This window comes from Thunnus maccoyii, chromosome 12 (assembly GCF_910596095.1).
Source record: "Thunnus maccoyii chromosome 12, fThuMac1.1, whole genome shotgun sequence".
Taxonomy (NCBI): Eukaryota; Metazoa; Chordata; class Actinopteri; order Scombriformes; family Scombridae; genus Thunnus; species Thunnus maccoyii.
Genome location: NC_056544.1, coordinates 17,393,995 through 17,417,857, shown reverse-complemented (window position 1 = coordinate 17,417,857; position 23,863 = coordinate 17,393,995). Strand labels below are relative to the sequence as shown.

The 23,863-nt window shown below is 38.2% G+C and overlaps 1 protein-coding gene across 4 annotated transcripts; it reads left to right on the top strand.

The window, feature by feature from the left end:
- The first annotated feature begins 66 nt into the window (after positions 1 to 66).
- Positions 67 to 23,396, top strand: LOC121909187 (myosin light chain kinase 2, skeletal/cardiac muscle-like). Of its 4 annotated transcripts, XM_042429635.1 has the most exons (16): positions 67 to 150; positions 842 to 1,076; positions 15,491 to 15,628; positions 16,072 to 16,168; positions 16,513 to 16,969; positions 17,269 to 17,612; positions 18,145 to 18,250; positions 18,750 to 18,843; positions 19,201 to 19,310; positions 19,591 to 19,732; positions 20,392 to 20,462; positions 20,582 to 20,710; positions 20,784 to 20,936; positions 21,031 to 21,109; positions 21,474 to 21,528; positions 21,711 to 23,396. In XM_042429635.1, the coding sequence occupies exons 2-15, from the start codon at positions 951 to 953 to the stop codon at positions 21,525 to 21,527; spliced, it is 2,100 nt and encodes a 699-aa protein (XP_042285569.1). In that variant the 5' UTR covers positions 67 to 150; positions 842 to 950; the 3' UTR covers position 21,528; positions 21,711 to 23,396. The 4 variants fall into 4 exon arrangements, with proteins under 4 accessions (XP_042285569.1, XP_042285567.1, XP_042285566.1 ...); XM_042429633.1 differs by lacking the exons at positions 67 to 150; positions 842 to 1,076 and adding an exon at positions 12,030 to 12,818 and having other exon boundaries at positions 17,272 to 17,612; XM_042429632.1 differs by lacking the exons at positions 67 to 150; positions 842 to 1,076 and adding an exon at positions 12,030 to 12,818.
- The last annotated feature ends 467 nt before the right edge of the window (positions 23,397 to 23,863 follow it).

Here is a 23,863-nt window from a genome sequence, read left to right as displayed (position 1 = left end):
TTCTTCTTCGTCAGTGTGCGTTCAAGTGCTGATGGGACGGTCCGACACTCAGGATTTTTGTATATTTTACATACAACAAACGTTATCTTTACATAAAAATGAAGACGTTCAAACCTGGATTTTGGTTCTTCTTGGAACAATGCTAGATTGGTAAATCTGGATTATATTATGGAAATCAAATTTGACTGAAACCGTTTTTTCAAAACTTCAATGGGTGTCTACGGAAAATAGCTTGTACAGCCTGTACAGGCTATGGCACGTGAACGCAGCATGAACGTAAACACTATCAAGACACTAAATCAACAGTGTTGATGGAAATCATTATATAGAAGTTAATTATTAATACATAAAAACCGAGAGGAAAACCTCTTGACAAATTAACCAAACAATAAATAGATCAAAGCATTTTAACAATTTATCAAGTGATGTCTAATTGAACAACAAAATAAAGGATTCAGATACTTACTTACACATTAATATACATTAATTCAGTGAAAAACGTCACATTAAAAAGGGATGTATAACCAAAGACATTCAATGATCAATACATAGACTGACTATACATCATGAAATGACAATTCATTTTCAAAAATTCAAAAATAAATGTAGAAAATGTGGCTATGGCTCAATATCCATTAGGCAGACTACATAACACTTCATAAACAGTGCAAGACTTTCATGTCCCACAAAGGCCACAATTGAACAATATCATGGTATTACATTTTTTTATCATTTAAAGGAAAGAAAACAATAGAAAGATTATAATTGAAAAGCTAATATCTGAATTGATTGTATCCTGTTATTTTCCTTTACTGCAGTTTTTTTTTCTCCTTCTGCTCAGATAAAAGACCGAGCCAAGTGATACCCACCAGACGGGTCAACCAGGGTGAGAAGACGGAGGGAGTGCTCATAAGTAAAGGGCTGGCAGCCAAGTGTCTCCCTCAGGGAAAATGGCCAAGCTGAAGTCAGTTCATCAGTGTGCCAACAGCCGAAACATGACCAAGCTGACCTTATTCCCCTACTTAGAGAAGGTGAAAACCATGCGCTGCTTCTGGGAGATGAAGTTTGAACCAGAGGTATCCTACTAGTTTATGAATTCCACATAAAAGATACTTTTCATGGAGAATCATGATATTTTGTCATGAATTATGAATCTACAAAAGCACCAGTAGGGGGTGCTAAAAGCCACATTTATATTAAATAATGGGTGTAACAATATACTGATGATTTTACTAATTTCCCATAATTTTTTGCAGAGCCTATGCTACTACTGATCTTTGTAGAGTAAAGATGAAATTTGAGACAGCTCTGACAAGTATTTCTTAGCAATGATTCAATAAGGTGTTATGTAGAAGGTAAAAAAAACACTATATAATATTTACTAGAGTATTAAATAGCAAAATATGACACCATGATGTTAGATGCCTACTCAGCACACTGCAAAAGTGCTGAAGGATAAGAGAAATTTGATATATGTCAGTTGTATCAAAGATATGTTGCCAGATTATATGATAACCAGGGAGTGCCAAAAATAGTGTAAAACCTGTTGTCAGGGAATCAAATAATCACATGTTGTAGTTGAAACTTGAGCAGTTAACTGTAAAGCAAACTGAGATAATGTGAGTAACCAAGACCAGTTTTGCTTTTTTTTGTCTCCAAGGCAGCCGACACATTCATTTGAGCAGTGAGGGCATAGCTCCCATCCAGAAATGAGCTCATTATTGTATCTGGCACAGATACAGTAATGCGCTGGTGAAGCCAGAGAAGCCCGTGGAGGTGTGAAGACATGCCGCACATACTGTAGCTGTGATTGGCCAAATGATGCACTCTTGGCTTTTTGGCTATGTTTCTTTCACACACAAAAGTGTCATTGTTGCACAGTTGAGTTTAAACATCCTCAGATGCCATTCCTTATTTAAGAAATCAGCTATACCTAAAAGTTATCTTTAATTAGCATCTACTGTACTTGAATAACTGTTGTATTTACACTGATGCTGTAATTTAGGTTTGCAAACCAAGAAAAGTTAATATAAAATTGCCTCCATTGAGACCCTCGAGAGTAAGCCCTCATGTGATAATGGTCTGTGTGACATTTGGAAGAGTAATCCAATAGCATAGGCTATTTATTTACACCACATCCAAGTGTCTGTGTTGACAGGGAGACTGGACACCTTTCACAATTTTCTAAATTTTTAATATCCGTACTGTCTTGAAGATTCATTTTGCTCTTGGTTGACTGTATAGTATTAACAATTTATTCATAATGTTTTTGAGTGGAGAATATAACGCCTGGTTTCTAATGAAGATGGGAGAACTGGACTGAGTGAGAGATAGCTTATCTGTCAGACACCCTTCGCTGGCACCTGTCACTCTTTTGTCATGGGGACAAACTGCCCGTCCTTGGCCCTAAGTGCTGATGGGAGTGGGGGCGTTGAGTGAATTAACAGAGGCTGTGGAGGATAGTGTAGTATTAATGTTTGGGCGGTCCTTACACCTAGAAGTAGCTGTCATCTCTTCTCACTCTCCACTTGAGGCTCTTCCCCCTAACCCCCAAGAGGTCGTTTGTAGTTAGAGATAGGTAGTAAAGGGAGGCTACAGAAGAAAGATGAAGAGTAAAGTGAAATCCACGGACAACTTTGTCACAGGCTGGGACTTTTGGCTAGTCAACAGCATGTGTCTGGTTGCCTCCTACCTCTGGCACAGGCTATGCGATTTACTCTGCTACAGGAGGAGCCACAGAGCGTCACCTCCACCTGCCATCCAGGTATAAAAACGGGGATGTTTGAGTCAAACATTGGCTTTGGAACACTAACACATTTTTGTTTTATGAAAGGAATTTGACAATAATATTAACCTTGTATCTCTAACACAATTTTCTTTCTCTTTTTCTTTTTGTGCATTTTTTGGATCAAGAATTCCCAAAAGCATTACTGAAACCACACTTTTTTCATTACATGCAGGTCCTAATGAGGTCCTAATACTTTACAGAACAAAAATAGTTGTGTCAGTAGTTCATTTGTTAACACCTCAATTAGATGCCTCTATGGATGCCAGGTCCATAATATGGCTATGCTCATTCAAAAGTTAATGTTTTTCAAGGAAAAGGGTTTTGCTAGCATTAGCATATGATTATCATTGTGTGACTGCCTCTTGCTGGCCATTTAAACAGAATGTCTTCATCAGCTACTAACACTATAAATATTACCAAAATCTCTTCAGAGTTCAGAGGGAAAGACAGCAGCTGGTGAAGCACCAACATTTAATAACCTTGCTTATTTGATAATCTTGCTGTCCTTGAAGGAATGTCCCACAAGGCAGGTGGAAAACAAAAGGTGTTTACAGACAAATTTGGGCTATAAGCTTCTTTTTTTTCTACTCCTTTTGTACTGTACACTGTACATCTTAACACTTAGCGCTGTCTTCATCTCTTGAGTTGTAAAATTCCTGTAAGTAAAGAGCATGTGATTTTTATGTTTACAGTATTTCTCAATTACTTACACACGTTTTCTGGAAGCATACTACATGTTCTCAGAACCCTACTCACAAATCCAAACACACACACACACACACACAAAGAGCAAAACTCCATGAATCTCCTGCAAAATGAAACTCTGCATTCAAAATAATGTTATATCCTGTCAAAATGGTATTTTGTTTTCAAATGACACACACACCATCATGTGAATAGACATTTCTAAGAACCCACTGAATACTGATGTGCTCATTGTAAAACTATTATGAATGGAAGACACTAGTATGAATGCCTTATCAGGAGATTTATGCCTTTTGCACACTCAGTGTAACACTTACTACTACTGTACAGTAGTCTGTTGTAAAATATTTTTGTAAAATGTTTTTATACTCAAATATAAAACACACAATTATACTGTAATACTAACAAAAATATGTTTTTATTTTTTTTCTTAAAATATTGTATACATCCTAACAAACACAAAAGTTGTATGTGTAAATTGTTTTAAATACAGAACAAATAATAGAACAATATACTGTATCCAGTAAAAAAAGGCTGCATCCTGTCATGTGTTTAGGTCTGGCCACAGACCAAGCAGTGGGGGGAGTATCTCCTAGCATGGCGAATCAAGTCCTGAAAAGCTTCTACAGATATTTGCACATGCATCTTCCATAGCTTGCTGATGAGATACATGAGTACAGGTTGCAGACCAGAGCAGCCCGGTGGAAACTTACGTTGTCCCAGATGACAACATACCTGGGCTGCTCTGGGTCATCTCCCTGGTCTGGTGGAATGAGAATGTTGTGTAGTGTGTCCAGTAATGTGATGAGACGGGCAGTGTTGTAGGGGCCAAGGGAGGCATGGTGCATGGTGATGATGACGCCGTGGTGGTTAATGGCTGTGCACATAGTGATGTTCCTTCCCTACTGGCCAGGGACTTCGGCAATGGCATGCTGGGTGATGACATTCCTTCCCCTTCCTCATGTTTTTACAAGGTTGAAACCAACCTCATTGGTGAAGATCAGTTCATGCTCCGCTGCAGCTGCATCTAGCTCCAGAACTCTCGGAAACAGCCAACATGACAATATCAGAAATAGACCTAGAACGGTCAATATTGTGAAGTGCAAACATTGCATTACAATACTGTAATATGTCTATACATTGCTGATAGTGTGCATCAATTATGGGAATGTATAGGACTTAATTGCACATAGTCATAATGCAATTCTTTGATTCTTTCTATGTTCCTTTCTAAAGGCACCTTGTAGACACGTTTCATCCTCATCTGGTTTTGTGTGTGACACGGTCAAGTGTTGATAAATTCACTCACATATTTTGGAATATGTCATTGTTTTCTATGATTTTACTATTTGCTCTGGTGTTATGGTGTTGTTTTCTAGAACAATTTTGGTCTCCTGTTCAGGAGACTAAAGACGTTGTGGTTTTCTTACAGTTCTGCAAAGGATACAAATAAAGTAAAATACTGTAAAAACTGTGTAGGTAGGAATACAGTTCTGAATTTCATACATACATGAAACATACTTTCTGTTCACAGTACTACGGTCCACTTGCAATACTGTACAACAGTAATCATTGAGTACTGTATTAATATGCAGTACTACAATTCTGTAATGAGATTAGATTTTTTACCTATTCTCATTTTGGAAAGTCCGCACAATGGATGATACTGTGTGGTTGTACTCTTTGCCCAGCTTTATTGTTAGACCATGTTGAGCACACGGTCAACCAAAGTGGCCCAAATTTCATCAGAGATTAAGGCTGTGCTTGGTCCTTTTCCTCCTCTTACTCTCACTCCTCTTGCTATGTTGGCATCCATTGCTCCAAAACAAAAGAGCTCACCTGTGGCCCTTTTATTGTTAAAGCTCTGATTGCTAATTGAACAATAGTGCAACATGTGTTTGCCCATGTAAATTGTTGTGAATGGGAGCATGTTCCATGTGAACTTTTTCCATGAAGATTGTGCCAAGCGTAGAGAATTGTGTGTAGTGTTTTGAAAAAAGTTTGGTTTAGAACTGCAATCTGAATGTCTAGCAGGAAATGTGCTTGTATTTTATCAGAATTGGTTCAGGGGTTTGGTACATGAATTACAGGTTGTGGTCGTCATTGTGTCTCAAGTACCAGTGCTAGTGTGTAAACAATTGAGAAAAACTTTAATAGTGCAGAAATATGTATGAAAGAAGCTTTATGCTTATAAATTCTTCTTCATGTTTTTGACCAAACATGTATACTGTATCCTTACAGCCATGGACACTCAGATTTTAACAGAGGTAGCAGTGCCCTTGCTAGGAATAAAGGAACCTTGAGGGAGGCAATGATTCATGTCATTAGCATCAAAATACATGATTTATTACTGATGCATGTCAAGAGTTTGAATTCTGTGGGCAATATCCAGATCACAAGACCTGCTAAACACAGCACATTAGTTGCCAGCATGGGGCAGAATTGAATTGTTACATTGTTGTGTCATGTTTCATGAATAGTTTGCCAGCATGGAGCAGAACTGATGCATTGTTGTGTCATGTTTCATGAATAGTTGGATATCAATTGCTTGTGATGACAGGGATAGCTCTAGCAACTGATGGAAATGGGTTTCCTCTTTAATCATAATGTTGTAATGTCTTTAACCTCAAACAACAAACAAGCACCACAGATGCACGTTTTGTCAGTGAATGTCATTTCACTCAAGTGTGATAAGATAGTCTTGTCTGTTCATTTAAAACAACTTTTAATATCTGTATATTTCTGTATTTTATTGGGTTTCTTTGACAGATACAGTGTTTTCATCTCATATTGTATGAATTCCTATTATGTTTTTATATATTAGATAAATTAATTAGGGCTTCATCAATTGACAGAAAAATAATTTATAATCAATTAATTTAATTTTTTCAAGCAAAAATGCCAAATATTTTCTAATTCCAGCACCTGGATTGTGAGAATTTGCAACTTTTCTTTACCTGATGTATTAAACTGAATGTCTTTAGGCTTTGGACTGTTGGTGAAACAAAACATGCAATTTAAAGAAGTCACCTCGGCTTTAGGAAATAGTCACTTTTTTCTGACATTTTTATGGAAAGAGAAAACAATCTGCAGATGAATCTGTACTGAAAATAGATGTTATTTAGAGCCCTAAACCTAATTGATCCCCAGAGGAGAAACTAGTTTGATCAATCATGCACAGTGACAAATAACAATGTAGACAGTAAGACAGTGAAAACACACTGCCACATCAGCAGTAATGCTAACACACAAACCTGCATAGCCAATAAATAAAAAAAAAAAAACAACAACATGTTAATACAATCCACAAGTTAATAAATAACAGTGAGTGATGAACCTAAAAGTGGGACTTATAAAACCAGCAATGAATATGAAATAAAACCATAATGGCATCATTGTTTCCATATATTTCTATTGGCTGCATTAGTCATTGTGCTGACATAACTCTCTGTCTTTCTCCTCCCTGTTTCTAGAAAGCTGGAAGCACTTAGTCTGTGTTTTATGGAGCCATCTTTGTGTTACTTTTAAAGAGCATTTCATTATCCGAGCAGTTAGGTGATTACATTTGCATTCACGTTTCCTATGCTATCCTCCATCTAAATGTCACATTTAATTAGATTAGTTCAACATATGGTGGATAATCCTTTCAGCAGTAATGTGATTCTCCATTTCAGAGTGAAAGGCGAGACTGAGTGTGCTGGTGATTATGATGCATGCGTGTTTTGCTACAGTGTGTTATGGATAGCAGCAGGAGGGATAAAACATGAGATAAGGGACCGGTGGTGTTTATGAGCGCAGAGTTTGGAGAATTTGCTGTGGAGATACAGTGAGCTGAAGCAATACAACACAAACTCAAAGTCCTGCTTTTGCTGCCATCTAGTGATTAAAAATTTCATATTGCTGGTGTATTATAGTATTCCTTTATGTGTAGTGCAATAATAGTGCATGTGGACAGAAATGCAGCAAGAAAATATTTACAGACATTGCAAGAAAACTTTTCTGCCAGTTAATATTTAGTATTTCAGCAACTCATGAGATTCTTTTAAACCATTAGATATGACCCAGAGTCGCCTTACCTGTTGGAAATTGTAGAATGCTTATTTATACTGCAAGAATTCAGCCTCAGGGTAAACATATAGACCTACAGTACACACTAATTATAAATACACACATTCTGTCATAATCCTTAATGCTGTTAGAGTATACCTCAGAGACAAACCCTCTCACCCTCTCTTGTTTCCATTCCTCTCTTGGCATTTAGGAGATCTAAGATGACATTTACTGCAGGAGATCCACGAGTATGTGACTAAGCTCTTCCTATGTAACCTGGTGCATCCTGTCGCTAACCTTTAATACACTTTATGATATCCTCAATGTAAAGCTCCTCTTACATTTTCATACTGATAGTAATAGTGCATCTGGGAATATCCTCAAGTAGAAGCACTGTACTTGACTTAGATTTTACTCAAGTACAAGAAAGATTACTGGTGCTGATCGGAGATAAAATTTCTTTTAAAGCTACAGTCAGTTACATAAGATTCAACTCAAACCATTTCCACAAACAAACACACTTTTGAAATTCAGTGATGGCCCATAGAGCTGAGACAACTAGGCAGTTGACAGAAAACACATTTTTTGTTTTTTATGGTCTTTTTCTCTTTTTACTTCTTCAACATTTCAAATGTGTATGAAAATGTTCTGTTTTCCAAGTCCTCTTTGATAGGAAACAGAAAGCCTTTAGGTTTTCAACCAATAATCGGACAAATCAAGCAATTTAAACATGTCAACTTTGGCAAATCAACCCAACAATGGCTGTATATTAATCACAAAAATAATTGACAGATTAATCTTGAGTTACAGCTCTAATGCACAAAAAAACTACTACGACTCCTGCCACATATTATTCTTCTCTGCTGTCTTTCTGTATGCTAATATGGCCAAAAACACTACCTTAATGCTCACACACAATCCTTTCTAACACATGTATTTGTCTGCAAACAGTACATTATCGTCTTTCATTGCTCAGGAGAACTGATTGTGTGAAAAATTGGAAACTCTTCAAGTCTGTTTTATTCCGAAAAGACAGTGTGTGGTGGGAGTATCACTTCAAATCTGACTTCTAAGCTCTCATGGCTCACTGTTCATCCTTTACACAGGTGAACATTGCCACCTACTGTTCAAAATAAAAACCTAGTGAGAGTATAACTGGACCAGACACATACAGTTTCACATGATTTAGTTCATGTGAGCCTGATCATTACCAAATGGAATTAAGAAATCTCTCAATATTTGGTTACTCCAATTTGCATGCAATAACATGTATATTTATCACATTTCACATGCAGACAGACCTGTATTTGTATGCGTGTGAGTGGGGAGTCACTGTTATGTTCTGTAGTTATATAACCTTTTATATACAAAACCAAAAAGTCTGTCAAAATGCAGCGGCAAAATGTGCTTACATGCCAAGACAAAACATGAGACGACAGGGAAAGAACACAAGGGACGCCTGAGACATTAGCAAGAGGAGTTAAGTTACATGGCTGCCACACACATTTAAGCGCACAAGTTTCCAAGAGAAAGTATAGCCAGAGCTGGCAGGCGAAGCGATGTGAGAGTGGAGACTGGAGGGGTGACTGGACAGTAGCCACAGCTCACAGCACCGGTGCTTCCCAGGACATTGTGTTCTTTGTAAGGGAGGCAGCGCTCCATGTTTAACAGTTCACCTTGTCCCAGTGCCAATAAATAGACTAATATAGGGGGCTGTGCAGGTCACACAATTTAACCAAATAACCCCTGCAAGCACTACTGATATTGTTCAGAAAAGAAGATACTGTCCAAACAAATATGTCTTGATCTAAAATATTCTCATAATTGTGCATTTTATAATCAGCTGCTCTATTCATCTATGAGAATCAACAATTTATTAAAGCTGCAACATTTAGTTGATTAATTGATAAGCTGATCGGCAGAAACTTAATCTGCAACTATTTAAGTAATCATGTAATTGTTTCAGGTATTTTTTTCATAATTTTGATGCCACATTTTCTCTGGTACCAACTTCTCAAATGTTTGAATTGTCAGCTTTTCTATGTTCCACTTATAGCATCTCAGATTGAATATCTTGGTTTTGGAGTAAGTCGGGGTAAGACATCACTTTGGGTTATGGAAACTGTGAGGAGCATTTTTTATTGTCAGATTAGATTCAGATTAGAGTTACAAAGCATACACGGTGACCTTAAAAGTTAAAAGTTATACTATTTAAAGGAGCTAAGCCTTATGCTGTATATCAATTTACCTTTAAATTTTTTCCACTCTAGAAGTTCAAACTGCAAGGTCAGCCAGGACACATGCATGCAACTTTTTGGTATAAAAAAAATATAGGCTTTCTGAACATTGATGCAGGTGACAATGTTTCAAGTCATCCTGGTGATTTTGCTGTCACATTAACTAAACAACATTTTAATCATGCACCAGTAGACAGGGCAATGATTTCTCAGCTGCCACCTTGTGTGCTCAGGCTGTGTGTGCACATATTTGTGCTTGGCAGAGAAGGTGAGAGAGGACTTTGAGCAGTGGCTGCTATGATGCTGTTACTTTCTTTGGCATTAGTTTCACTGTAAAGTGTAAGTGATATAAACTAGATATTTGCTTTGTGTTATAAGCCTCGGCCTGTTTAAATCCCCTGCAGGGTTTAATAACCTTAAAGATACCCCCTCCCCACCTCTAAGCAATGTAAGATATAATGTGACAGCCATCATAGTTTTGCATACTAACCTTTTAACATGCAGCAGCAGTTTTAACAAAGCTGAGTTGCAGAATTCATTTTCTTTTTCTCTTTTTTAACATTTGTACAGGATACTTTACATTCTACCTGCTGCTTGTGTGCAAATTCAGTCTGTTCCCTGCACACCACTGCATAAGAAAGTGAACTGTCCATACCTTCCAAATTGACACAACATGCTGCAAATGACCTACGTTGTCTGTCATCTGTTGGCATCCAAGGACAGGTGTGAGCGCCTCCCTGAGTGATTGATGGCTGGTTTCACTCCCATCTGTTTCTGCCTTGTCAGAGTCGCTTGTTCTTTCCACCATAGCCGTCTTACACCAGTGAACCCACATGAAGATAAAATACAGGGAAATGCAGTGGATCAATCTGCTTCTTGGAGCCTCGCTGCTGTAGTAACATTACTGAAGCCTTTGCACAAAGATGAATTAATTCTTATCTAAATAAATGGGGAGAATAAGATGCAAGTTGGTGTGGTGACTTGTCATGAAACATGAGTTGACAGCTAAACTCTTTCCCTCACCTTACCCCAGTTCCACTCTATCTGCCAAGTCCTCATCCTGGCCTGGCTTCTGCACCCGTCAACCCAGATTTTGGCTTGAGCCACTGGAGTGAGGCGAGTTTGGCTGGGGTCACTCTGGCTTGGTTTGCAGTCTGTGCCTTCATTGTCAAAAGTGTTTCATGGTGGCTTGAGCAAAGCTGGATTCCCCTAAAGCTCTATCATCTGTGAATATATGGGGACAAAATGAGTTTTCACGAAGTAGGAAATGCAGAATTATCAGGAAATAGCTTGATTAACCAACCTTGAGTGTGTTGCAGCCACCTATTTAAATTATTCTGAGTATGGCATTTATTGTCTTATTTGGTGTTTACTTAGGAAGATAATATCTGTTTATATTCTGTGAGTTTATAGAAACACATGCCTGTTGTTCATACATATTTTGATTTATAGGGAATATGGATTACGGTTATATTACAAGAGCTAAATTAAAACTGATCCCTCACTCTCTTAAGGGAGGTTATCAGTGGATGTTTTTGTCAGTGAATAGGCATTATATAAATCATTCATGTCACCCAGCTCTTCTTTCAACAGAAGGGCTATATATCTTACTGTGGGTCCCCTTAGCCAGGAACCACAGACTTCCTCACGTTTCTCCTGACACTGGATGCAAGTTACCAGCATTCAACAGATAAGGAGGGAATCTGAATAGCAACATGGTTCTCATTCACAGTTGTATACAGACAGAGACACACACATCAGTCCCAAATAACTAGCAGCCTGGTCCTCTCAGACTCTTCAATGCCATGAAAATCATTGAAATGTTGCTCTTGATCTTGTATTTTGAGATGACCTTAAAATCTCTTCTTCTACTTTGAAAAAAAAAACAACAAAAAACCAACCACATGTGAACTCCATCTTTATCCTTCTTTTTTGGACACCTGCCAAGAATGTGGACCATCTGTTATAATTTCATTGTCATTTGGAAAAAAATTAACTATGGTAAAAATGAGTGAGCATTGTCACACTCGTCTGAAGAAGTACTGTGTACAGTCACCATTTTGACACCTAGCGGGTGAGTGACGGTGGTGGGCTTTGCACTTAAAGGCTCTCAAATGTCTCATAGCCCATGCAGTGCCAAGCCCCCACCCCAAGCACTTGACCCCTGCTGACGTAGGCTGTCCATTTACATTTAGGGACACCAGCTCACTCCATTCGTAATACCATTTCTAGTGTGGAGAGAGGCAGGCGCCAGGGATAAAGTGTGGGAAGATTTTTCTCTAGTCAAAGCTCACTTTTCTTGCTCTTTACAGTTTAAAGATTTAACATCTTTAACTGCATTGCTGGTGATTTTTGATTTTTAATCATTTTCATGGAATGATGCATTCATTTTTTTATTAGCTTGCACACCAATGGGGAGCGCTGCAGGGTAGAGCTGGCTACTATCTTTGAGAAATTCTTTTCGTCTGTTTCACAGACATTATTTGTCCTCTTTTTGTCTCAAGTTGGTGGAAGCCATGAGTTCCTTGGTAATGAACACAGGAGGAGACCAGAGCTTTGACCTCATACAAAATCGGATTGAGTCACTGAACAGCAAGATGGACAAGCTCATCAACATCCAAGAAAAGGTCCTCAACCGGCTCAATGGGATGTCTCATGACATTGATGGCATTGAAAAGGATATGGAGAATCTCAAAGTTGACAAGGAGGAGATCTATCTCCCACCCAGGGTAGTGAACCAGACACAGGTCGTGGGGCGAGAGGTGAGGGAGATATGCCAGGAGATGAGCACCATAATGTCGGTGGTTAACCAGCGGTCTGAGCAGCAGGCTCAGAAACTTGAGGGGATGGAAAAACTGGTCCTCAGCATGCAGCAGGTGATTGGCTTCATTGGCGAGACGGTGAAGAGCTCACGAGTTATGGAATTGATGTTCAAAGGCCCTGCAGCCAAAAAGGGTGCCAAACCCAAAGACAATAAAGGAAAACAAGCCATTAAGAGGAAATCATGTACAGACACAATAACCAAGAAGCTCGACAAGGTGAGACCAACAACCTGAATAATGATCTCTGTGCTAGAATGTGTACCTACAGTGTAGTCAAATGTAAAGAGACTGCATTTTATGACTGTTGCATTAAGTTGGATTTGGAGAAATATGCTCCAACTAAGTCATAAGCTGTGCATTGCTTATAGTTTTAACATTTTACCAGTGTAGCATGTGCATTTGACATTTTTAATTCTGTATGTCAAACTGTGCATTTTACATGTTAAGTACCTAAATGTGTTGCCAGCCATCACAGCTCATCCATCACTATAGATCATTAGTCAGCCACTCTTGTTCATTGCTATGCTGCAAAAGACACTACATATTTTCCATGCTGAGTTTGATTTCTTAGATCTTACTAGTATCTTTTTGTTCTTGGCAGAACATATGAAAATGATCATAGCAGCAAAGCTGACCATGAATGTGACTTGGCTTGTATGTTAAATTCCCCATATAATGGTGCTGGGTTAATAGGTAGTGTCTGGGCTTTAGCATGTTTAGCCTTGCCAACTGCTGTTTGAAGCTAAATAGCTAATTTAATAGAGTTCTGTAAGTTACTGCACAATCAATCTGTCACTTATAACTTCTGTGAAAACCCAATTTAACTCAAATTTATATGTGTTGGATGTCTACCCATGCTGAGTGCAATATGGCCTCCTTGGCATGAGATGCACTGCGGGGGGGGGGATCCCCCAGCAGGGCATGAGAGGGCTGGTGTGAGGTCAGGGGTGAAATGTGAACGGCCCCGTTTAGAAATGCTGTTTTTGGATCTGTGCTGCGGTGTTTGTGGTCTAAAAGGGCTTTAACCCCTTTGGTTCATCGGGAGTCAGGTGTCAACAAATTGTGATGAGTCAGTCTTTCTCCCCTTCTCTCTTTAGCGGGGTTTTCCTCTCACTGACTCACTTAAACCAGGCACATTTTTGTCTATCTGACTGTTGTTAGTCTCTCTACTGTCCATTTCAGTTTTGGTATGTTCTACATCACTTGTTTTCAGTGGTTACCCCTTGGTTGTAATGTGGGGCACAGTGGGTATTGCATAAGTTTATGCCATATGATTCTTTGTAAATTGCAACTCCCCACAGCACAAAATAGCTCCTCATAAAATCTTATTGGAAGTCATGCTGATAATGCTATCAAAGTACTTTTGATTTAGAGGTACTAGTGCAGGTCTGTATTTAACAGTGCATACAGTGTTTCAAAATAGTTGGTAAAGGTTCAGATAAGTAAATAAGTGAATAAAATATACTTATGTAAATTTAATCTTAGTGAAGCCACTGTGCTTTGAGCTTGTATGTCAGGATGCATATTTACATTTTTAACTTCATGTCTTTAGGTTCAATTTTGGCTCGACTGGATTTCCCAGAATGAACATTTTTAAAAGCATTTCCTGTGACACAAGTCACCTCCTAATCAAACCCGAGTATTTTTTTCTTTACTATCCAATCATAAAATAGACCTGTGTCCCCATATAAAGGTCACTAAGTGCAGACTGTCATCAGAGGCCTGAGCTACACTTACAGACACCCTAAAGCGTGTTATCACTACACTCTAATCACTTGTATAGCCGCAGAGGCCGGTATCATATCTTTTTTCCTTTATCACCTACAAGCAAAAAGTAAACTCACCTGAGTGGTTGTGACGTCATGTGACGTTATCACATACTTGAAGAATGTCATAGTGCACAGTGTACAGTGTGCTGTGTTGGATTACGATGTGACTTAATAAATCTACATAATGTCAATTAATGTTTTGGGTTGTGATAAATTCTCAGAGACAAACTTTATGGCTAGATTATATCCTGAGGATTAGTGACTACATACCGACTTTATGGCCTCCGTGTGACTTGCATTTCAGGGAATTTCTGTTGTCGTCAGAGCACTTACCAGGTTGTCGTTCCATCTTGCTCCACCTCCAGAGGTGTGAGATTTCTTTCAAGTAATTTCTGTTACTGTGGCCTCTACACACTCTCCCCAATTTTCCAATGAGAGATTTGAACTCCAGCAAACATCACTGTCACTGGGGAAACACTGCACTTGAAATATCTCCCCTGCTGTTTACCTCACAACAGCATCCAAAGGACAAATGTGACGCATCCCAGGTTCAAGACAGGTTTTTCCATGCTAACCTGATCAGAGAGTGTTTAGTGATTTTCCTCATCTGAGGAATTTGAACAACAGCCCCTACGGTCGCTTGTAATATTTTCCGCTCAGGGTCAGCATTGCATGCCATCGCTGAGTGCGACAAGTGATAAGCTATAAATTCACTGCCCTGCTGCTGTCTATCCATCTGCCATGAATAATCACAGGCATGCCATTATACATGTCAGTGTGTGCATGGAGACGTGCAATAAATGTGCTAATCTGTAAACAGAAAACAGAGGAAGTGTTGCTTATATTTTTGCTATTTTCATTGTTTTATCTGTCATTTCATTGAATTGTTAACTTGTCATGTGTATTACATGTGAACCTAACTTCATCAAATCAACCTGTTGCTGTCATTTTATTGAATTATTCATTTAATGTTTGATTCATTTGTCATTTGTGTATCATGTGTCTCATCATATCAACCTGTCTTTCTTTTTGGCATTCATACTTATCATGTTACATTTCTTCCATTCCATGTGCATTCATATAACCCTAATAAGCATTGCTGTCTTGTCTCTCTACTAGAAAACTACCTCTAATAAAGCCAGTAAAGGGAATCAAGAGATAAAACCTGCATGTGTGCCCAGTACTCTGCAGACTTCTCACAAGATAAAACTCCACGGACCAAAGCATTTCCTCGCCTCTCGCAAATGTGGAAACCTTGTAGGTTTATTGTGCTTATAGTCTGTGTGTATGCAGAAATGTTTGTCTTTATATTTTTATGCACTTTTTCCTTTCATGGCTGGCTCCATGTTCCTCCTCTGTACTGTCTTTATTGTCTTGAGTGCTGCCCTGATACTATGAAGATTATGATTCTCTTCAAAAGACTTGTGTAGCATTGTGACCACACCAGAGCTATGCAAGTATACAAGTATCCGAAAAATGTATACATTTTAGCTGTTGGATAGTAAATATTACCAATATGAACGAGCTTTTTATTTTAGAGACAAAAAATTGTAAAGTTATGGTGAAGAGGAAACAAAACATTCAAGAAATGTCACAATATTCCTTTAATATAAATTTTTTAATGAGACTCAAAGAATGAGATTTCTTTGAGAATGACTGCCCAGATTTTTCTTTTCTTTTTTTATATTTGTATTTCACAGTTTAAAGACCACAAAGGCAAAGATGGCACGGAGAAGCCCTGTTTGAGCCCTAAAGGTCTGAAAGCTCAAAAGAAGAAGAAGCCCCCAGACACAGCAGGTGCTGAGATCAATACACCGTTACCTCGTCAGAAATATGTCAGTGTTTCAACTCCAGTGCCCCTGCACAGCACAACATCAGCAAAATGTCGATGAAAACTTGAAATCGCTTCCTTTTTCTATGAGAGGAACATTCCTTTTCATGTTAGTTGCAGTAATTTTCTACCACATGTGCAGCTGTAGCTTACTAACATGTATACTGTGACATAAACAATGTTCAAAAGGTCAGAGTGAAACACTGGGTAACGTTATGCTGCACCTATAACCTTTTACAAAAAACATTGAGGAAATATTTCTCTCAATATGATTGAGACTAAATACTAATTCTGTTTGGTCTTCTTGTAGACCATGTCTCCTTAAAGAAGCAGGTGCTGCTTTTAGAAGAGGTGCAGAAACTCAACAGGGAGAATGAAGAGAAATCAGGTCACCAGATCACCGCTGGACATCTGGATCTGGAGGCAGGAGTACCTCCTAAAGATGAACAACTTGACCCCCCTGGCTGCAACTTAGTGGACTACCTGCGGGAAGATGCCCAAGTGTCTAAGGATGAAAAACCTGAGTTAGTTGAAGGGGTTGGCGAAGAGGTAGAGGTTGGGGAAAAGGTGCCTGCGGGGGATGCAGCGACTACAGAGGAGGAACCCAAGCTTGATGCGGAAGATGTGGTGAAAGAGATAGATGAAGGACAGCAGGAAGTCCAAGAGGAGGAGAAGAAGGAGAAGGAGGCTTCTTCTGCAGAAGAAGTAGCTGAAACACCAGAGCTCCCTGCTGCCCATGATGATCAAAAAGAACTGACTGTGCCAAGGTAGTAATTGTTCCACTACAACACAGAAATCTCTATATTTACTTTAATCTTTTTTATGATGCAGTGGTTAAGTAGGATAAAGCCTCATTCATCTGGTATGGATCATTTTGGATTGTTGTTTAGATTTGTCAGTATTGCAATCATCCAGATGTTTAATTGATTTAATGAGAGTTTTTGTTTTGTGTTTTTATTCAAATTCCAGCAAACTTGGGCCTTCAGCCACATCTGTGCACCAAAAACTATATACTCTGTAATAAAAAAAATCTTAAAGCTTATTAAAAACATCAACTTTGTTCCAGCAGTGACGACCACAAAGTCGTCTCACCACCTCCAGAGGCTGAGCAGGACCAGGTAACCGAGGTCAGCATAAGCACCATGTCCTTTGTGGCTGAGGAACACTTTGTGATGGAGGCACACACAAAGAGCCAGGCGGAGGAGAAGGAAGAGGAAGAGGAGAGGAAGGAAGACCACAAGGAGGTCGAACAGAATCTCGAATCTGAGGGCTGGGCCGTCTTCAGGGCAGACGGAGTTGAATTCCAGTTAGACCTAAAAGAAAGGGTGGAGAGAGCGAGAAAGGAAAATGATGCAGAGAGTGATGAGAAAAAGGAAGATGACGACGACGATGCAGAGCGGTACTTTATTGGTGAGTCAGAACTTCTGAACTTCTGACTCACTAGGATCTTAAAATGTTGAGTAAAAGAATTGTATTGAGCCAGTTTTAACCAATTTGTTTGGTCCCGAACAATGCCACTGACAGGCAGAACCAAATAATGATGAATTAATGCTTCTTTATTTTGATCACAAAATCTACACACTGTAGACTGTTGGCTAGAAATATATAAATAAATATGAAAGAATAGTTGTTTTATTTATCATTTCATACATCTAGTGCTTTCTGGCTATCTTCATGGAGGATCTGAGAAAGCTACGTTGGTTCGATAAAGTGGTTTGATAAATATAAGGCTCTTGAGTTCGTCTGGCAGTAGGATTAGAGGTTACTTCTCTGCCATATCTAGACAACAACTATGTCTGTACTGGATGTTTATCATAGCATGTTAGTACACAGTGTACTAACTTGAGTATGACAGCCATGTACCCTTTGATTAACAATGACGCTTGTCCGTTCTCACATTCCTCATAACTTATCAAAACAGATTATATCTTTTCTACTTTAGACACCACTCCTCCTCCAGCAGCTCCATTTAATCACCGCATTGTGTCGGCCAAGCCCAACCAGATCTGCAACTTCTACACCATCAACTGGCAAGAGGTCCTGGGCGGGTGAGCGCTGCACTTTTCACATCTTTGTGTAAAGTAAAAAATACCACGGATCAAAGACAATGAGAAAGAGGTTTTCAATCCCCCATAAAGCCTAATTGCGTAACCCCTCCCTACCCCTCCTCCTCCTCCTCCTCCTCCTCCTCTTCTCCTCTCCCCTAGTTCATAACTTCAGAGTCACGGCAGTTATTTTTACTTTAGGACTGAGTGGTATGTGAAACTGTATCCCCAGTGCCAGCTGGTAGCTAATCACTAAGTGTTAATCCAAGTCTTCAAAGAGGAGACACAGTCCAGCTCAGATTTAATGAAATAACAGATTAAGCGCAACACTCCCTGAAAACTTGTTTGAAAGAAGATCAGTTTTTAATTCGTCATGGGAAACACAAGATACAAACAGCATTGTCTACCCCTATTTCAAAACTGTGTGTAGGGTTGTAGGGGTGATACAGTTGGTGACTATGACTGTGGAAACTGATTTTCTCTCTCTCTCTTTTTCTTTAAGGGGTCGTTTTGGCCAAGTGCACAAGTGTGTTGAGAACTCCTCTGGTCTCACTTTGGCAGCGAAGGTCATCAAAGCCAGGGCTCAGAAAGAAAAGGTATAGCATTTAAATGTACAGTGCCATAGTAATGAATTAGTACAGAGAGAGCCACGCCACATGATATCAAAAGCAGAGGCCCAGTTACAATTTTTAGTACATACTATACTAGTACAACGCAAGGACACTGGAACAGAAGCTGAGGGAATACTTCTCACTTAGGTGAGAAATATTTGACCTAGAAGAGAAGATGCATTGTCTCATAGCACAGAACAGCTGACACCTCTCATCGTGTTTGTGTGTGTGTGCGTGTGTGCTTGCTGTGTCTGTGTTTGTGTGTGTGTGTCGGTGTTTTTCTGCATCTGGGTCTGTTTGTCTGCTTCTGCATCTGTCCGTCTGCGCCTGTGTTTTTGGTAGGACGTGGTGAAGAATGAGATCCAGGTCATGAATAATCTGGACCATGCCAACCTGATCCAACTCTATGCAGCTTATGAGTCAAGGAATGACATCATCCTTGTACTTGAATAGTATGCTCCTTCTTTTATATTTTCAGCATATATGTTTATTTCTTTCAATACAGCGTAATGAACACCTTATAGCAAGAACATGTCCTTCATAACATTTAATTTTGTTCATTTAGAGCTATGACAGCATTTCTGTTAATTGAATTTATATGACAAATTTCTCTTAAAGAGTATGGACAATTTTACTGGAATAAATCTATACATTTGATTAAATTAGATTAGATGCTTTAAGTTGTGTTCTTGAGTCGTGTTTATATTGTGCTTTTTCTTTGGGTAACCTCAGTGTCGGTGGAGGGGAGCTGTTTGACAGGATCATTGATCATAACTACACTTTGATGGAGCTGGATGCCGTGCTGCTCATCAGGCAGATCTGTGACGGTCTGCAGCACATGCACAAAATGTACATCCTACATCTGGACTTAAAGGTAACATTCAACATTTGACTTTTTTTTCTCCCAAATAACGTGAAACAGGAAATAAAATGAACACATTCAACTTTCAGTGGTGGAATGTAGTAAAGTACATTTACTCAAGTACTATACTTAAGTACAGTATTGAGGTACTGGCACTTAACTTTACCAGAGGGTACATTTTACTCCATTACATTTAATAACTGTAGTTACTAATTAGTTTTCAGATCTAGCTTTTATATGTATAACAGATTGTGTATTTCAAAATTTGTACATATTTTTTTTATATTTGTAATTAAGTTAGATCAGTTTGACATTACATGTTTATTTTTCTGGTGATCAGTTTCAAAAAGGTCACATTAAATCCCATTTGATTCAATGCTGTAAGACAATAAAACACGAAAACATACTAATACTACTACTTTACAGTATATCTTTGTATATATCTATACATAATATATATATATATATAGTAAATATAGTACTGAGTGGGGACCTTTTGACACTTTAGGTAAATTTTGCAACTATAACTTCTGTCATTTTACTCAAGAAAGATTTAGGATACAGAACTTTTACTTGAAATGGAGTATTTTTATAAGTAAAAGATTTCTTCCACCACTGTCCTCTTTCATTAACTAAAGAAATGTAATTTTTCTTCTTCTTATGACTTTCAGCCAGAAAACATTCTGTGTGTAAACAGAGTCACAAATAAGATCAAGATCATTGACTTTGGTCTCGCCAGGATGTAAGTGTTGATATCTGCTTCAGACAATTCACTTCTATTTTGTTGACATTTTTTATCAACAACTTAAATCAAACTATTAAAATCTCAATGATAAAGATTTCAATCATATCCCCAAATAGATATAAGCCAAGGGAGAAGCTGCGAGTGAACTTTGGCACCCCCGAGTTTCTGGCTCCTGAAGTGATCAACTATGACTTTGTGTCGTTCAACACAGACATGTGGAGCCTCGGTGTCATCACCTACATGCTGTAAGTAAACATGCAAACACATGCAAACAAATGCAAAAATCAGTTGTAATGACTGTCTGTCTCTCCCTGTTAGTCTGAGCGGTCTTTGTCCCTTCCTGGGTGATGATGACAACCAGACTCTGAATAACATCTTGGCCTGTCAGTGGAACTTTGACGAACCAGAGTTTGTAGATACGTCCCAGGAGGCCAAAGACTTCATCACCAGACTCCTCATTGTGAACAAAAGGTATCAGTCTTTTGCTCCGTATTACTGTCTTTCTGTCCTAAACTGAGACTGTCATCTGATGAGATTTAACATAATATAACATTTATGTCTTCAGTTGGAGGATGGGGGCAGCCGAGGCCCTAAGACATCCGTGGCTAGCTGACTCAGTCCTTCATCATCGACTTTATACCAAGGTACAATACACAGTGCTGCATTTATCATAAATAACTTGAGAAACAACACAAGATTGCTCAACATCAAATGTCAACTACTAATTGAATGCAATTTTTAGTTAGTGGCAATACAGAGTGTATTGTTCTTTGTAGTTTCAGTGCTCTAGTATGTCGAGGAAAGATATAGTAATTATACAGTAATCTTATAATGTTTTTATGACATACAAGTGAAATATGCATTTTTAAAAAAAAACAAAATAAAGACATAGAAATATGTTTAGGGAATGAAGAAATCTATATTAGGTGTCACAAAGTGTCAAAATAATACATGTATTTTAATTAATTATTTATTGAAATGTTATTGTTGCCCCTCTCTTTTTCACAGAAAACTATGTGCAGATCACGACGATCATCATGTGTGCCCGTGACTGATAGTTGAGGTGGGTCTGTTTTTACTATCACACTGATCAATGTTCTTTTCTTTTTGTATTCCACCTATCAATGTGTGTTCAGAGGAATGTTTTCTAACCATCCACAAGGGGGAAGCATGTCTTAAATTTTGTACAGATGTGCAGCGACAGTGGCTTTCCAAGAGTGAATTGTCCCTCACTGTCTTTTTTAGGGCTCTACGATGATGTGATGGCTCCAGCTGTGGCCTATCGGACCAACCTTCCTGTCCATGTAAATGACCGAAATTTCAGTCCAAGCACCTGTGGCACTGACTGAAATTCTGGCCACCCCCATAAACCTTTACCCTGACATGTGATCCACTGTGTTGTGTTAATGTAAGCAATATACAAGAAACAGTTTAGGTTAAATTAGGATATGAGAGTGGATAGTTCCACCATGCATTATACTGTACTTTCATTAAAAAGATCTGTAACTGTACTGTTACAAAATAACAAAAACATCTTAATATTAATCAACCCAGTACAATTGCTAAGCAGTAAATGCTAACTTTTTGAAGCTTATAATGTTCAATTATTGTTGACACTTTGTCAAAGTAATGCCAACTCATCTGTTAAAGTTGTAGTGTGTGGTGTTTTACTGAATTACTTTGTAAGGTGTTTCTGTTACTTTTTTTTCATCCTCTTGAATATTGCATTTCAAAAACAGTGTTAAAATCATATTCTGACCTAATTTCATTTGACACGTACAGTATTATCACATATATGAACTCAGTGTGGCACCTTTGCCTTGATAGTTGAATGTGCACATTGTTCCTCTCTATTTCACTTTCCACTCAGTGATCCACCCTCACTCACTGTATCTCTAACCAAATACACTCTGTTGTTAGCTGCTGTTTTAATTCTCTGCTGATGGATAAGAGCTTTAGATATTTAGAAAAATACCTCAAGTGCCACTGTAAGAATGCTACAGCATGATTCATATTATGTGTTGGTAATAATCCGTGTGGCATTTCTTCTCTCTCGCTTGCAAATAGTTTCCAATGTTCTTTTTTTGGGCTGTAAATAGAAACTGAACTGTAAATATAACACGCATACTGAAGTCAAACGCTATTTAAGGAAAACACAAAAAAATCCTATCTAAGCAGATAGACTCAATAAAAATGGTGGATGTGTATTGTGTGAATGGACGGACTGGAATTTGTGTTGTTGGTGTCATAAGCTGTGGTATGTGCACTTTATAATGTTATTTATTTAAACTTAGATTATACATGAAGCTACCGTAGTTCCTCTGGAAAGGCTTGTATGCTCGATTCTCCATCTGTTTCAGTCTGCTTTAGTCGTGTGTTTATGAAGAAATTATATTTTTACTTTATAACAAATAATTCAAAATACAATTCATGTCTTATCAGCTAAATGTATTATTTTAATTCTTTGTTAAATTTAGCATAACTGTTAGGTGATTGCTGAAGGTTGCATGCCTTAATGTATTTTATCAGCCATTAAAACTTAAACTTGACACACAGAGTAATACAATTTTTTAACTTTTTTTTTTTTTTAACTGTACCGCATGCTTGAGCTGTCCTACCACGCTGGTGCCACTCTTGCTGCGTGATTATGTTACCTTATAAATGCTTTTTCCACATTATAAAGTTATCTTTGAAATGCCTTCTGTGAAGGTTCACTAACTGAAAGTAATACACTACCTACCTACTGTTGCCTAAGTTGATGAAATTTTGTTGGCACTACCCTTATATGGCTTTAATTAAATTTCATGATGAATGTTGTTGAACACAGAGTGCCAGTAAAATAAGTTGTTTTCACCGAGTGTGAACAAGTTCAAAATCAGCATGTATTTTTGAAGTGTGTACACAGCCATTAAACTGAAATTGTGTCTTAAATCAGAATGTGTTTGCTTTTATTGCTGTTTTTTTTCAGTTTAACATCATACAATATGGTCTGAAGCTGTTAACACACATGGTCATGAAATATCACTTGATGGAAGAAAATAAGGAAATACAAACCAGTGTTCAGTAACTGTTCCATATGTACTAATCATATATTAATCATCATGTAGAATAAAATCCTCTTCTCCTAAGGGATCCTGACATTTAAGACCAGCAAGGGGTCATGTTTGAAAGTGGGGATTTGACCTTTGCCCTTATTATACCCAAAGACATAGAGGTCACAGTGAATGCCCCTTTGCAATGTCACACCTTAAGTTATCTTAAAATGTTGTAGATTGAATTGGAAGACAACAAAATCTTATATTTTTTGAAGAACAGTATATATCTTATCAATATGTAGCAGATCCTAAATCCAGACCCAAAATATACAACAAATTATGATAGCTTTGTGATCTCTTCAT